The sequence below is a fragment of the Grampus griseus genome (assembly GCF_964374135.1).
Source record: "Grampus griseus genome assembly, chromosome: 14".
Classification (NCBI taxonomy): Eukaryota; Metazoa; Chordata; class Mammalia; order Artiodactyla; family Delphinidae; genus Grampus; species Grampus griseus.
Window position 1 is genome coordinate 30,468,783 of NC_139008.1, and position 16,569 is coordinate 30,485,351.

The following is a 16,569-nucleotide window of genomic DNA, read 5'->3' on the forward strand; positions in this document are numbered from 1 at the left end:
TCTACCACTGGGATAAAAATAGCACCCACCTCCCAGAGTTGCTGTGAGTGTGGAAAGGTGGGCGTGTGAAGTGCTAGGCACAGAGCCTCGTGTCGGGGAATGATGACGGCTAACATTTATCGAGTGTTTGCTGTGTGACCTCATTTTCTCGTCACAACAGCTATGAGGGTGGCGTCTCCTGTCCGCCTGACACTGCCATGGACACGTCCTAGCATCGCGGAATTGCGTGCAGAACGAAGGCGTGCTTTCCCCATCGGCAGTCCGAGGTCTGGGATAATGAGGGCTGGAGAGAGATGCTCTGGGTACATGCAGAGGGAGGGGTCTATCTTGGTCCTTTTTAAAAAAATCTCTAGCACATAGCATTGTGCTTGGTACATAGTAGGTGTGCAATAAATATTTGTTGAATGGAAGAATGAATGAAAGGGGGAAGGGAGGGAAAGGAGAGAAGGAAAGGGAAGGTCTTCTTGGCCCACACCAGGGTCGCTTTCTGGATCGTAGTAAATATGCAGGTGTTGAAAGGACCCTTTGGGGTTTCCTGCGATGACAGCTCCTGGGGACCCTTCTCCTCCTCCTGACAAGGTTGACTGCCCACGGCGCTGGCAAAGTGAACAAGACCTCCAGGGGGCCTAGTCCTCTCAGCCACGGCTGCCCACCTGGACAGGGAGTCTGGAAGTTTCCCTTCCCAAACAGATGCCTCCCTGAAAGCTGGGCAGCCAGGCTGGCTGGCAGAGACTCTGATTTCCGTGCCCAGGAGGGGTCTGCTGTTTAAAGTCCTCCATCCAGCGACTCCAGCTGGAAAGCCAGAGCTGCCATTTGTGACTAATTGCTCCCCAGATGTACTAGCTCAGGGCTTTGTATGTGAGGTTTTCTTAAAGCGGGGCCATGTCTGGGCAGGCAACAGGACGTTTGGAGGCTCTGTGTTGCCGTATCTCTGTTCACCGAAGGTCTCATTGCCACGGATTAACCACTGATAATGAAGATGAAGATGCGAGCTGATGCCTTTTACCTGCTGTTTGCTATAGGTTGGGCCCTGTGCTGAGCGCTTCCACGGTCTCGTGAATAATAAACATTTATCAAGTGCTTACTATTGTCAGGTGCCGTGATAGGGGTTTCACAGTTGGTCAAAAACCCTGGGGGTAGGTACCATTTTTATCCCCATTTTACAGAGGAGACTAAGACTCAGAGAGGTGCAGTGACTGGTCCAAGCTCACACAGCGAGTGGCAGAGCCACAGTCTGAGCCCACGTTGGACACTGGGCCTTTGTTTTACCATAGCGCCTTCCTGCCTCCCCAGCAAAGCCTGCTGGGTCCTATGTTTTTAGAGTACACAGGCTCCAGAAAGCACGTTCCCCCTACTGAAGCACATCACCTGTGAGGAGACAGGCTGCCTCGGCAAATTCCCCCAGGGAGAGTGTGATTAAGCGGGTTGTTTTCCCTGGGGAGCTCAGCTGTCTGCTCCAAGGGAGGGCTTAGCGGCTGCTGCCCTTGACACTGACAGTGTCCCATTGAGCAGTGGGAGGTACCCTCGGAATAAATCTGCAGGTCACTCTCTGCCGTCCTTGTTGCCTCCTCGTTCCTCTATTGACGGTGAGTAGCTGTGTGACCTTGGAAAAGAAGACACTTCGCCTCCCTGAGCCTCAGGTCTTCGTTGGATGAACGCTCTGGATCAGACTCAGTGCCCTCTCACATCTTTAGGAGCCCAAGGCCTCTCCAGAGGCTTGATTTTAACTCCTGCAAAAGCCAGACAAAACAACCACATTTTGTATGTTTTTAAAAATATTTCTATTCACTATGTAATCTAAGTGTGCTTTAAAATGTCCTGAAAGAGACTTCTATTTCAGATGATTGAATCTCTTTTTTTCCTACTGCCTGAGAATAAAAATCTGCTTTATTTTAAGAACTGGAGACTTCCCGGCTAGAAAAGACCTTGAAAAGTTATCTAATCTGGTTTATCCGGAGACTGAAGTCAGCTCAAAGAAGCATGTGTCTCTGTTTCTCAAAAGGTTCCCAGAGGAGAAAACTCCTGTACAATAGTGGATTGCTTATTGCCTGAATTTACATACTCGGCCAGGAAGAACTTTCTGTTCCCTAAACTGAATCCCTTATGTGTCACTGCCTCCAAGAAGCCTTCCCAGTCTGCCCTTTCCCTAGTTTGCCCTTTCCAATATAGCCTGAGCTCCATTTGTCCTCCCAGATCCATTCTCTAGCTGCCTTGTTGTGAGTCCTAGAGAGGAGCCTGCCCTCTACAAACTGCCGCTCCTGGGTCTTTGCCATCTGGTTCCCAGTTGGGTTCAGCCAATAGGAGGGTCACCAACATGAGATGGAGGAGAAAGATGTTGGGGATTTATTCTACATGGCTCCCTCTCTTGCCTTTCACACCTGGGGTGGTGACAACTTCGTGCATTTGCTAGTCTATGAGCGCCTCGGCGCTATCTGAGAATAAATTCCATTTCCTTTTATGGCCCTGACTGACACGTAATGACCCACTCCATTTGTCTCTCTTCCATCATCCTGCTTCTAAATTCTTTCATAGAACATAACACAATGTGTGAACATCTTCTTTATTTATTGTCTATCTCCCCCGCCTCCCTCGGAAATTTATCACTATGAGGACAGGGATGTTGCCCACTCTATCCCAAGTGCCTAGAACAAGGCTTGGCATGTGGTAGGTGTTCAAAGAACATTTGTTGAATGAATAAGCCAGTGCAAGTAGCATGGCCACAGGCTCATCCCTGAATCATGCCCGATGCCCGCTTCTTGGCCTGTCTCTCTGTTTTTGGTGATGGTGGAGGGAGTGTTAGAGAAAAAAGCTCTTTGGGGGAATCTCTCCTCTCCTACAACTCACCAAGTGCCCTTTCGGGAAACCAGCTAGTCTGCAGTTGCCTCATCTGTAAATGAGGTGTTTGGGTCAGCTCAGTGGCTCTCAACTGGGGGCGATTGTGCCCCCTCCCCCAAGGGACATTTGGTAATGTCTAGAGACTGTTTTGATTGTCACAACTGGAGAAGCGTTACTACTGGCATCTAGTGGGTAGAGGCCAGGGATGCTGTTAAACATCCTACGGTGCACAGGACAGCCCCCTCCAACAGGGAATTATCCTGACCCCAATGTCAGAAGTGCCAAGGTTGGGAAACCCCGGATTCAGCGATCTCCAAGCCCGCTGGAGACCTCCGACTCCTCGCCTGGTAAGTTCTCTCTCGTGCCTCTTGCAGGATCTCCGTTCCCGAGACATGGGCCAAGTTCAGTAACGACAATATCAGGCACTCGCAGAACATGCAGGCCAACTCTGTCCAGCTGCGGGAGGAGGCCCAGAACCTCTTCGATGTGCTGTTGGATCAGATGTGGAAGCAGTTTACCAACACCAATCTGGCCTTCAATGCCCGCATCGCCGAGGTGACAGATGTGAAGAACAAGCTGCAGATGCAGCTGGCTAAGGTAAGCGAGATGCCTGTGCGGACCACCGTCCATGATGCCAGGCCCCCGGCCCTCGCCCTTGGGTCTCAGCAGCTTCTGGTGAAGCTGCCCGCCCCACTGCTGCTGCTGAAATGGTCCCAGCAACCCACGGTCTATGAGCCTGTCCACCCAAAAGGGGGCAGAGGCTGTGAGCTTCCTTTGGGGGATTCCAGCATCTTGGGTGTGAATCTTCCTTGCTCACTGGATGATGGAGCTTGGAGCTTGGCCTGGCTGTCACAGCAACACCCAAAGGTGTTGCCGATGGCCCCCAGGTCTCTTTTCTCCATCTGAGCGCACGTGGCCAAGCGTGACCAACGAGGGTGGGTGCCAGTATCAGAGCCCCAGGAAACGGGTCTGAGCAGGTCTTTTGCGCCCACATCAGCATCTTTGGAAATGTAACCTCTTGACCTTCAAAGGCTTCAAGAGCGTCAGGAGGGGTGGGGTGCTTTTTGAATTTGAGGAGCGGGAAGGACAGCCTAATCCTGCCACCATCTCCTGCTGTTCCCACACTGACATGCCCTTTTCCTGCTCCTGTATTTGAACATGTCATGCTGTTTCTCACCCCTGGGGGAGTCCTCTCTGCATGGAATTTATACTCTGCTCAATTTAGAGCACCTACTGGGTGCCAGATGCTGTGCTAGGGACTGGAATGAAAAGAGGAGTCACACCAACAGTCCCCTGGTGCCTGTCCTCAGGGGATTTATATTCTGGTCAGGGAGCAGTGGTGGCTGCACAATTGGTACACAGGAAGGACTTAGGGATGACAATCTGGTGGGAAGGGGGTGGGGAGACAGGGGACTAGTCTTGAACCTGAACTTGCAAAACAGTACCCCTTTTTACTGTATATATATTTGGGGAGGTTTTGTGGGCTGCAGGCAGGGTTTAATGGAAATTACAGGGGCAGTCTAAGCCCACCCACATAGGCCACCCTTTGGCCTGGGGTATGGAGAGACAGATAAAACAAGTTTCTCTAAAATAATTGCAAGGTTATGATAAGTGGTAATGAGAGGAAGCAAGGAGATTCGCCAGAGATTCTCCTGGAGTTCTTACACCAGGTAGATCGGACAGGCAGGTGACATTGACATTAAGAGCAGAGGATAAGGAGTTAGGCAGCCAAAGGATGGGGTGGGGCGAGTGCTCCCAAGAGGATGAATGTGGGATGAGGCTGGAGGAAGGAGCAGGCACAGGGACCTCCTGCGGATTCCTTCTTTCTTCCTTCCCTCCTTCCTTCCTTCCTTCCCTCCTTCCTTCCTTCCTTCCTTCCTTCCTTCCATCCTTTCCTCCCTTCCCTTCCCTCCTTCCCTTTCCTTCCTTCCTTCTTTCTTTCTTCCTTTCCTTGAAAAATCATTCTATTATTGTGATAAAATATACATAACAAAGCATTTGCCATTTCTTACTCTGTTTGCACTGCTCTAACAAAAATACCATAGACTGGGTGACTTATAAACAACAGAAATTTATTTCTCACACTTCTGAGGACTGGGAAGTCCAGGATCGAGGTACTGGGAGATGTGGTGTCTGGCGAGAACCCACTTCTTGGTTCATGGATGCTGTCCTCCCCCTGTGTCCTCACATGGCAGAGAGGTGCGGGATCTCTCTTTCATAAGGGCACCAATCCCATTGATGAGCTGATGACCTCATCACCTCCCATAGACCCCCACCTCCTAATACTGTCACAATGGGGATTGGGTGTCAGTATCTGAATTTGGGGGAACACAGACATTCAGTCCATAGCAACCATTATTAAGTGTAGAGTTCTGTGTTATGTATCTTCACATGTGGTGCAGATCTCAACACCATCCGTCTCTAGAACAATGTTTCATCTTCCCAAAGTGAAAAGAACCCTGTGTTTAAACTTTGTACTCATTAAACAATGACTCCCCATTCCCCTCTCCCCTGGCAACCACCAGCTCTACTTTCTGTCTCTATGAATTGCCTAGGTACCTCATATAGGTGGCACCATACAGTATTTGTCCTTTTGTGTCTGGCTTATTTTACTTAGCACAATGTCTTTAAGGTTCATCCATGTTGTAGATTGCATCAGAATGTCCTTCCTTTGTAAGGATGAACGATATTCCATGGATGTATGTGCCGTGTATCCATTCATTCCTCCATGGACGCTTGGGTTGCTTTCGCCTTATGGCTGTTGTGCAAGTGTTTTCTTTTAATGAGGCATTTTCTATAGTGGATCAAATAGAGTTCATTGTCAAGCTTTACCACATGAGTCTGAGGCCTGGAGGTGACTTGGGAACTCCTTTGCAAGTCCTTTGGTGGGACTTGGTGGCTGGTTTCTCATCTGTGAAACAAGGAGTAAGAATTCCTACTTGGTGATGATAGTGTAAGGATTAGTGAGTTGATCTCTGTGGAGCTGTTAGTGCTTGGCACACAGTAAACACTCAGTAAAAGGTAACTGTAAGTATTAGTATTATTGATGGAGAGAAAACGGATCTTCTGGGTGGGGTGGGGTGCATACCCTTTTCCCTATCCACATTTCTCCACGGAAGTTTGGAATTATTACTAGCAGCTCCATCACTGCTGATCACAGAGTTTTTGCTACCACGTGGATTTTTATTAAGAGTCATTATTTAATAACCAGCTGCTTTGCAAGTAAGTGAGCACCCATTTGAAATACGCCAGACCCCAACATGACACGACTGACATTTCACTTGTCTTCTGGTTGGTGACCATCTCACATAGTGTTTTTCTAAGATAGTAAAGGAAAGAGTTGATATAATGAAAATAAATATATAGCAACCATTTCACCTTTCAACAGTTTGCTTTAGCCGGAGGACTTGAAATGCTCTCTTTAAAATTTCAGCTGTTAATTGTTGAGCTTGGCCTGATTCCCCTTGACAAGAGGCATTTCTGGAAAATTCTAGGCCCCCATCCCTACCTGTGCTGCAAAGCAATTATTGCCCAGGTGGTCATAGGAATCCACTTTGGAAGGCCAGGTCTCCACAGTTCCCCATGCAGACTTTGAATGCCCCAGTGGTTTAGGGCTGTCTTGGTCATGTTCACCATGATCCTGGGGTTCTATCCCCAAGGCCATACCCCAAGCCTTGTAACTTGTCCTGGGTCCTCACACTTTGGGGCCTTGGGGTATCAACCAGTCATACTGACCACTGCTTAAAGAAGGGCTGGTGACCTCTTTGGGCTGAGTCAGTTGATAGCCACAGAGTGGGTGGCTCCTGAGAACCAGGGGCCCAGTGCGGGGTGGGAGGTGGGGGAGGGGCGTGTCTCCAGATAAGCGTAAGTACCTGCATCCAATTGCCCAGTCCAAGGTGCCTTTTAGTGGAAGACTCAATGTGGAGGGCAAGGTGCAAGGACCTGGGGGAGGGGGCATGGGGGCAGGGACGCTGCTACAGCACAGCGCTTATTCTACACTTGTGGGAACGAGGCCCCAGCAGGGGAAATGCCGGTAGGTGTGTTACACGGACGCAGCGTTAATATCACCGAATCACACAGTGAGAAAGTTATTCCTTCTTCAGTCCCTTTTCAATCCTTGTGATGCTCTCGAGAGGAGAGTCTTGATCGGATACTAGACGGCCTTCCTCACCTCTTTAACCCCGTCTGATCTCCCTTTTAAACAGAGAGCGCCGGCCTCGGGCTGAGAGCTTTGGGCAGGCAGCTGTATCCAGCCAGAGTTTCAGTCACATGGTTTTACTTTCATCTTGTTCGTGCATTTTTATGGTTATTTCCATTATGGCAAATGATGCTGATTTTCCACTGATAATAGTGATATAGTTTTATTTTTAAACAAATGCATTTAAGGTTTGTATTTTTGTTTTTTAAAAAGCCAGTTGCCTTGAGAAGATTGTGAATCATGTCACAGGTGGTGTGAGGGGATATGGCCGTAATGGTAAGGATGGTAGGTGAAAACCTGACTGTTGGAGAAGAGCAAAGTCGACCTGTGCATCTCAGGTATTACTTTGTGTGCAGTAGTCACCCATGTTACCTGGAGACTGCATCGAAATGCAGATTCTGATTGAGCAGGTCTGGGGTTGGGCCTGAGCGTATGCACGTTGAACAGCCTCAGGAAGTTGCCAGTACCACCGGTGGGAGGTAAGGCAGAGTGCAGGTTGTAAAGCGAGTTGGCTTTGACCAAGAAGCTGTCTCCTTCTCTTCTTTCCTTCCTTCTTCCTGCCTCTCTCTCCCAAACTCAAAATATTGGGGGAACCAAATCCTTCCAGAAGGCAAGCCACAGTCATCCAATTCTAACCAGATTTTCTCTAATTGCATTTTGCTTCCAAGCTTCCCAGCCAAGCCCAGCCATTCCTCCCTCGAGGGATCAGGCCCGCTCGGCCCATCCCATAGGTCTTCCCGCCCGACTTCGCAGATGCAAACACCCCTCTGGGATTTCTGCCGCCCCTCCCGGATGCATGCCCTTGAATCAAAATCTCATTTTTCCATCTTGGTTGTTAATGTGGTCAGGGCAATTGACCTTAGGAGCTGGGGAGGATAAGCCAGAAGCGCGGCCTCGACTGGGCTGTCGGAGAGATGCGTCGGATTTCTCTGCTTCCTCTCAACAGCACACCGCCCCCTGCAAGCTGTAGGCTTTCTTGTAGCAAACAGGAGCCAACTTTCACCCTACTGCCTCCTCCACCTGGAGCTCCAACCATCTCAGTTGGTGGCTCTCACTTCCAGATGCTTCCAGAAGCTTCCAGGGGCTCAATCCCAAATTCTGGAGTCCACTTAGATGCTCCTCTTTCTCTACCTCCTCACATCCCCTCCACCAGCAAATCCTGTTGGTTCTGCTTTCGGAATCTCCTCACTCCCCATTCCCTCCTCTGCTTCCGCCCTGCCCCAGGCCTCTACCATCTCTTGCCTGGACCATTGCTGTGTTCTCCTAATGGCTCTGTTTGCTTTTTTTTTTTTTTTGCGGTACGCGGGCCTCTCACTGCTGTGGCCTCTCCCTTTGCGGAGCACAGGCTCCGGACGCGCAGGCTCAGTGGCCATGGCTCACGGGCCTAGCCGCTCCGTGGCACGTGGGATCCTCCCGGACCGGGGCATGAACCCGTGTCCCCTGCATCGGCAGGCGGCCTCTCAACCACTGCGCCACCAGGGAAGCCCTCTGTTTGCTTTTGATACAGCAACTGTTTAGCTGGAGGCTTGTTGAGACGGCATTCGATACTTGAATAGGCCGACTAGACTGACAGAGGGAAAAAGTTCAATTGCTTTAGATTTTTCAGAAAACCTTGAGAGTTTAGCTGGAGAATGCAGGTGACAGGCTCTCTCTGCTGGTGTCCCTGGGTCACCATCTTCACCGTGGCCAGGCCTGTCTGCACCACTGCTGTCATGAGAATTTCTCAGCACCCCTCACCTTTGCAATGGCAGCGCTTCCCAAAATGCATGGAGCTCAGTGAAGTCTAAGGTAATGCAGACGGACTAGTTTTTAAATCAGGGGATAAACACCTGTAGTCCAGGGGTTAAACTTGACCCACCTATTATTTGGCCTCTCACATTTTTCTTATAACAGCTCTGTTTTTACTTGACACACAATTAACTGTACATATTTCAAGTGTAGAATCTGAGAAGCTTTAACACATATATGTCGTGAAGCCACCACCTCAGTCAAGGTAGTGAACACACGAAAAGGTTTCCTTATGTCTTTTGTCATCGCTCCCTCCCTCATTTCCAACACAACCACTGATCTTCTGTCACTGAAGATCAATTTGCATTTTCTAGAATAATTACATAAAGGGCACCATACCCTATCCATTCTTTTTTCATTAGTCTTTCACTCAGCGTAGTCGAGATTCCTAGTTTGTTCCTTCTTACTCCTGTGTCTTGTGTGGATACCGTATTGTATGTATACACCCCTGGTATGTATCGTATCCATATACCACAATTTGTTTATCCATTCACTTGTCAATGGGCATTAGGGTTGTTTCCAGTTTGGGGCTGTTACCAATAAAGCTACTATGAACATTCATATACATACCTTTCTATGCATTCTCAGGTTTTGTTTTTTTTAATATCTTGGTAAAAAATGGAGATTTTATGTAGAAGTTCAGATTTCTAGAATCTCTGGAAAAATGGGTGGCTCTAGCAATTCCGAGCCTACAGGGGAGCAACAAACAGGAGTGGAATGGCCACAGCCCCTCGTTGGACAGGGCCCGGGCCCTCCGATTGGCTCAGTCCCCACGGTCTTCCCTCACGGCCCCCTTTGCGCATTTGCATCACCTGCCTGATTCCAGCAGGCTTGTACCTTGGCACGTTCTGCTCTGTGCATTGGAGGAAACGCAAGAAAGCAGCCAGGCCTGGAAAGGATTGTAGAGAACCCAGAGGGGCTCTGAGTTTTCCCCTTGAAAGGTTTTGCTTTTACTCTGAAGTTTCTTTGGGGTTTCGACTTCCAATTGGTCATTAACACCAGCAGAACCTCTCCTGCCCCAGGAGGCAACGCCAGGGCAGGAAGGCGCGTGTCTGTGGGGTGAGGGCCCGCAGTCGCCATCTGAGGGCCCCAGCGCCTGCCGCCAGCCCCTCTGTTTGTCTAACGAGGCCTGGAACCCGTGGTGGAGTGGGAAAAGCTTTTGTGCTTTGCAAGCAGTCGGATCCCTTCCAGCACCAGTGCCCGCAGACAAGCTCCTGACGGCTCGTTTCTAAAACCAGCCCAGCCCAGGGGATGTGGAGCCGGCCCGCCTGCCTCTGATGAGGAGGGGCCGGGCCAGGCCTTAAACACCATTGCATCCTAGTGAGAAAGTTCTCGTTTCAAGTTCCCTCCATCAATCCTCCCAATAGTGTCGAGGAACAAGGCTTGATGTGACGCTAATCTGTCTTTGCCATCGCTCTTTTGTTTGGGAATCCCCCTTTCCAGCCAGGCCTCAAGCCTCAAGCTGGCACTGAACCTTTGAAAGACAACAGAACTTAGAATCAAGGTCTTTCTTTCCATCTTTTCTACTGTGATGGTACTTTCTATCAATGGCAAGAGATACTCATTTTCCATGTGTGGCAATGATATAAAGATGCCATTTCAAATACATTTGTTCAAGGCTGAAAAAGGAATTGATTTGAAGAAGTAGATAAATAATTGTTCAGACATGCTTGGGTATGTGGGTGTGTAGAGGGTTTCCAAGGTAACCCTCAGGAGAGGCCTCGGGGCTGTGTTCAGTAGGTCTCTCTGCCTGATGCTCACCTTAGTACCAAAAGGAATCAAAGGTTCCCTGGTGTCATGTAGGCTCAGGTCTCATCACTGTACGTGGGAGGTATGGGCCTGGGGACACCCGGTTGAGGGGTCCACGAGAGCTCAGATACGGGCGGTTCTGAGGGCTGTGAAATGGCGGGATGATGGGGCGGGGGTGCTGGGTCACCGCTGTCTGTCCACGGTGACACTGTGCCAAATGAGAGAGGAACGGCTGGGATCAGGGAAACAGGGCCAAGGTCCAGAGCTGGGAAGGCAGCCAACAAATGCAGGATGCTGGAGGGACCAGACAGCAGAGGGGGCCGAAAATGAGCGTGGGTCAGCATGGCCCGTGTAGGAGCTGAGGACAGTGCAAATGAGGTAGTTTGGAGCTCACTTTGTGGACCACTGATACTCAAGGAAGCCATTACTGCCCTCTGCAGTTGGTGTTAGCCAATCGTATGCTTTGACTGGAAGCCCTGGGTGGGGCAATCACCGGGATTGGTTGCTGCTGAGACAAGAAGAATATAAGATGCAAGCCTGGCGGAGGCAGAGGGTTGCCTTGGCACCTCCTGGGTATGGGTGTGTCCCAGCAGTCTCCTAGTTTCTTCCAATCTGTGACTTGTTCAGTTTTGGGTCCTCAGCTCCTTGCCTACTCAGGACCTGCTGCCCAGCCTCACCTATACTCCTGGCTTTCACATATGCTTGCCTCATCCTGGTCCAGATTCCTCTTCCATCTTGACACTCTTCTCCCACATGTGAGCCCCCTAGTGCAGTGCAGATGGCTGGGTTCAATTCTGGCTCTAGCATTTCCTGGCCATGTGACCAAGATCAGATTGCCCCACCTCTCTGTACCTCAGTTTCTCCCTCTGTCAAATGGGAGCAATAATGGTTGGCAAATATTCGCTCTGAGAATAAGAGCATCCACACTGGACTGGTCGCCTTGTAAGTGCTCAGTGACTATTAACTATAAAAATGGTAAAAAAAAAACACCCAACAACAACCCAAAAAACAAAACTGTGGTCTGATTTATAACCTGTTGATGGGGAGGGACAAGCAAAGTGACTGAAAGAATATGGCCTCTGGAATCAAAAGACCAGTGTTGGATTTGGTAAAGTAACTCCTCTGATTCTCGATTTCCTAATTTCTGAGAGAGGAATAATCCTGCGAGGATTGAAAGAAAAGGTATAGCTAAGCAGTTCTCAACCCTCGCACATTGGAATCACCCTGATCTCTAAGAATTCTGATTTAATTGGTTGGGGTGTGGCCAGGGCATCCAACCTTTTAAACTCCCCAGCCAAGGTTGAGAGCTAAAGGTTCAGAGTTCAGACCAGTGGTTCTCCAGGTGTGGTCCCCGGACCAGCATCATCAGCATCCCCTGGGAACTTGTTAGAAGTGCACATTCTTGGGCCCCATCCTGGACCTTCTGAATCAGAAACTCTGGGGTCCAGCCATCTGAGTTTTAACCAGTTCTCCAGATGTGCCTCCCAGGTGTAGACGTGCAACAAATGTTTTCTAATCTCCTCTCTCCTCCCTCCGTCCCTGAGAGGTATTTACTAAGCACATCCTGTTTGCTAGACTCTGAATTAGGAGCTGGGGGCACAATGATCCCTGCTCTCAGTGGGGCTTATGTTCTAGTGGGAGAGACCAATCTAAAAAAAATAAGTAAATACATGATTAATTAAAAATTGTGATAAGCATTAAGAAGAAGAACCTCGGGAGCCTGAGCTAGTAGATTTCCATGAATTTTCACAGAATAGTACAAGTGTCCTCTCTAGCAGGGAGCCCCCACCCCTCCAGGACTTTCAGGACCCCTGACCCAAGATGGCCTCTGAGCAGCTGATACTTGTATTGGCCTGGCATTGTCTGAAGGCAGCCGGCCGCCTCTGGACAGAAACAACTGCGAGCAGGGTTGACTCAACATCTCTCCTCCAGAGCCATAATCCTCACCCGGGCTGAATTTACTCCCCGGTGGCATTTGCCGATGTCTGGAGACATTTTGTTTGTTACAACTTGCGGGGGGCAGCGTGCTGCTACCAGATAGATAGTGGGTAGAGCCCAGGGAGGCTGCTAAACACTGCAACGCACAAGACAGCCTCCCGCAACAAAGAAATTGTGGCCCCAAATGTCAGGAGTGCCGAGTTTGACTATTAACTATAAAAATGGTAAAAAAAAAAAAAAAAAAATGCTCTGGCACTGTCACGCCCTGCATTTCTGGCCAAGTCCCTCTGGAGCCCTCCTCAACTAGTTCTTGCCCCTGGGCTTGGCCGTGCTTGAAAATCTTCCACCGTTTGACCAAAAAAAAGGATTCCAAGCTGCCTTCCTAAGCTGGGGAGCCGCACTGAGCCAGGCATCTCCTTGGAAACCCCTTGGCTTCATGCAATTTGGAAAACAATAAATTTGCAAGGTTGCACAAAGCACCCAGAAGCCGGCTGGAACTGCTAAATCTGTTTTTTCCCTCCACATCAAAAATAATTTCCCAGCCCTAGAGAAAGCCTAGAAGCTTTCTCTACTGTCACAAGACAAGATGCAGGCAGATAGTTTTACACGGCCAACAACTCTGCCAAACACATTCCCCCTTTCAAAGGCTTTGGGTGGATTTCTACTCCAGCCAGGAATATCAGCGCCCTTTTCCACTGAGCCGAGGTTGGTTTCGTCCGAGGCAGACCTGGCAAGTGCTTTTCACACCCCATTCAAGACCAGAGACCATTTCCAGCTCAGACCTCACCCTTTCCCCACGCTGGGGACCCCAACAAGGTCTGAGGGTGGACGATCACGGTCTAGTTTGCCATCCGATTACAAGTAGCAGGAGAGAGAAAAAAAATTCACCATCACCACGAAAGACATATCAACCTTACTCTGTGCAGGCAGAGTTCTAAGTGCTTTTCTAACATTAACTCATCTTCCCTCCTACAACCCCATGAAGAAGGGATTGCTATTAGCCCCATTTTACAGATGAGGAAACTGAAGACAAGTATTTTCCTAAAGCCCCCCACCCCCACCCACCGCAGCAAGTAAATGGCAGAGCCAGGATTTGAATCTAGGTGTTCCGCTCTAGAGTTCATTCTTTAAGTTAATGTGAACATCTCCCCCACTCCCACCACCACAGCCTAACAACAACAATAATAACCACTAGATCGGTGGCCTTCCAACAGGCAGTTTTATACCCCAAGGACGTCTGATAACGTCTACAGACATTTTTGGTTATTACAACTTGGTAGGGAGTGCTACTGGCATCTAATGGGTAGAGGCCAGGGATGCAGCTAAACATCCTACAGTGCATGGGACGCCCCACAGTAGAGAATAACCCAGCCCCAAATGTCAATAGTGCCAGGACTGAGAAGCCTTGGTCTCCTGGCATTAAGGTTTGACTTAAAAAAAAAAAAAGAAAGGATATAAGGTAGAAGATAGGTAGATGGATGGATACGTGGATGGAGGCATGGATACATGGATGGATGGATGGGTATATAGATGGATGGATGGATGGATAGATGGATGGATAGATGGATGGATGGATAGATGGATGGATAGAAAGTGCTGAGGTCTATAGAGTGCCTGTTAGGTGCCAGCCAGTGTGTTAAACATGGGGTACCTAAATCAATCCTTGCAGTCACCCTCTGAGGTAGATACTGTTATTATCTCCATTATACAGATGGGGAAACTGAGGCTCGGAGAGGCTTGGCACTTTGCCAAGGCCACGTGCTCAGTCCTGTGGTGCTGGCATTTGAACACAGGCTGGAGGCCCCTCCTGATTTTAGGGGCTGCCCCTCCTCCCTTGGCACACCCCAGCCATTACCAGTGCTCCCCATTTGTATACTCTTGTGAACTCGTTCCTTCTGTGTCTCTCCAGCCTGCCTTGGTGTGGGCCCTCCTGCCTCTCAGTTCCTCACTGGCCATCTTCTTCCCTCCTTTGTCCCCTCTGTCCACCCTCCAAATGGCAGCCGGAGAGATTTGCCTCAAACTACAAACATGACCATGTCCTGCTTTAAAACATTAATGTGCCTGTGATCACCTGAGCGTTTTGTTAAAATGCACGGTTCCTTCGTAGGTCTGGGGTAGGGCCTGAGAGTCTGCATTTCTGCCAAGCGCTCAGAATCCAGTGATGCTGGTCTACAGACCACACCTTGAGTAGCAAGGAGCTAGAGAAACTGTTCTCTCTGTACGTGGGAAACCTCGGAGGCGCAGCAGCCTTGTGTGCGCTGGGCTGCTTAGAGGGACCAGGACTTCCTCTGTGAGGGACTACAGCGGGGGCCTCAAACTACCAGCCCCAGGGCCAAATCTGCACCCCGCCTCCGCCTGTTTCCGTAAATAAAGTTTTACTGGAACACAGATCCCCCCATACATTTACGTATTGTCCGGGGCTACTTCTGCACTGCAGTGGCCAAGTTGAGCAGTTGTGACAGAAACCATATGGCTCCTAAAGCCTAAAATATCTACCACCCAGACCTTTACAGAAAAACGTGTCCACTGTCTACAGCATCTTCAAAAGGCTCCGGAAGGCTGCGTGCTGGGGACTCCCAGCCATCTGAGGGGGGTTGACTTGAAGACTTAAAATCACACACACACACACACACACACACACACACACACACACACACACACACAGCCATACCTGCGGCTAACAGCTCTCAGGCGGATCTCAGAGGCAGTGGCTCTGGGCACGCGGGGCTGATGGGTGATGGGTTAGAGCATGTACGTGGTCCGGGAGCACTTGCAGTGCCCTAGCCAGTGAGGAAGACAGGCCTCGAGTCCTCATTCACTGGATGAGGAAGTTGGGCCCCTCCCCACAGCCCAGGGCTCTGAGTGGGGTGTGAGCGCCACAGCTGGTTTGCATTGGGGCTTAGACAGGACCCTAGTCTCCTGACTTCCCGCCCAGGGCTCTTACCTCCAAGAGCCTGCATGGAGGCCTCTGTGGCTGGGAATCTGCCTGGAGCGGAGCAGGTAGGGGTTGTTACAGAAAGACCTTTGGTTCCCCAAGCCGGTGGGGGGATGGGGGGACGTGGCCCACCTTCTGCCTTGAGCTGACTCGCCTCTGAGCCACATTCCAGCGGCTGAGAAAGAGGACGCTCCTCGATTGCGCAGGTGACCCCTGCCCTGACCCCTTACGCCCAAAGAAGTGGGTTGATGGAGGTTGACCCTGAGCCCTGGACTGGAGGTCTGCCTGCAAAGACAAATTCTGTCAAATGAATCTGAGTTTCTTCAGATTGCCTGACATTAAAAAGAAAAAAAAGACCAGTGATCACAGAGGAACAATCTCCTAACAGACTGAACGCTGCAGGATGGGAGCTGGGGGTAGGGTGGGGAGGCAGGACAGCCCATGGCATATGCCAGCACTGGACTAAGCACTTCATACACGTTATTTCATTTAATCTGCACAGCAACCTGGGGGGTGAGTTGTTATTGTCGTACTGGCTTTACAGACAAGAGAACAAGCGCCCTGCACAGTGTCTGGCCCCATAGAAGGGGCTACTGAGTGAAGGGCTCAGTAGATATTGAATGCATGATTGCATGAGGCACAGAGAGGTTAAGTGACCCATTGAAGGTCACACAGCGGGGAAAAGCAGGAGCTGGAATTTGAACCTAGATCTGTGTGATCACGGAGGGACTCAATGAGCTGAAGAGACCTGCCCTCCCCGCGCCCCCATGCACGGTATGTGGGAGGCTGAGAATAGTCTCGCAACCTTGACTGGCAGGCAGCCTGCAGCACAGGGCCCAGAGCTAGGGCCTGGGGAGGGGAGTGAGGTGACCCTTCCACTCCCACCCCCTCCTTCCCAGCTTCCGGCCAAGGCTGCTGAGACTCCTCCCATGGGGTGACCCCCTGGGCCAATCCCACAGCGGCTCGCCCAGCTGCTCCGGTGAGCAGCCTGCGCCCTGCCCCAGGGCAGCTTTCCCCCTACTTCCTTGGTTTTGTGGGAGCAGAAAGGCTAACATCCCTGGGGACTCTGGGAGGGGGGCTTCTGGGGCTCAGGGCAGCCGTTCCCCAGCTTAGGGACTGGGGAGAG

General features: G+C 50.3%; 1 protein-coding gene across 1 annotated transcript in view; it reads left to right on the forward strand.

Annotated features, from left to right (window-relative positions):
• TEKT5 (tektin 5) overlaps positions 1–16,569 on the forward strand; it is a gene marked incomplete at its 5' end in the record, with an annotated part of 38,418 nt that overhangs the window by 10,628 nt on the left and 11,221 nt on the right. The window contains one exon of the mRNA XM_082671435.1: positions 3,210–3,432. Within this exon, the coding sequence (XP_082527561.1) occupies positions 3,210–3,432 (223 nt within the window). The remainder of the gene's footprint in view (positions 1–3,209; positions 3,433–16,569) is intronic.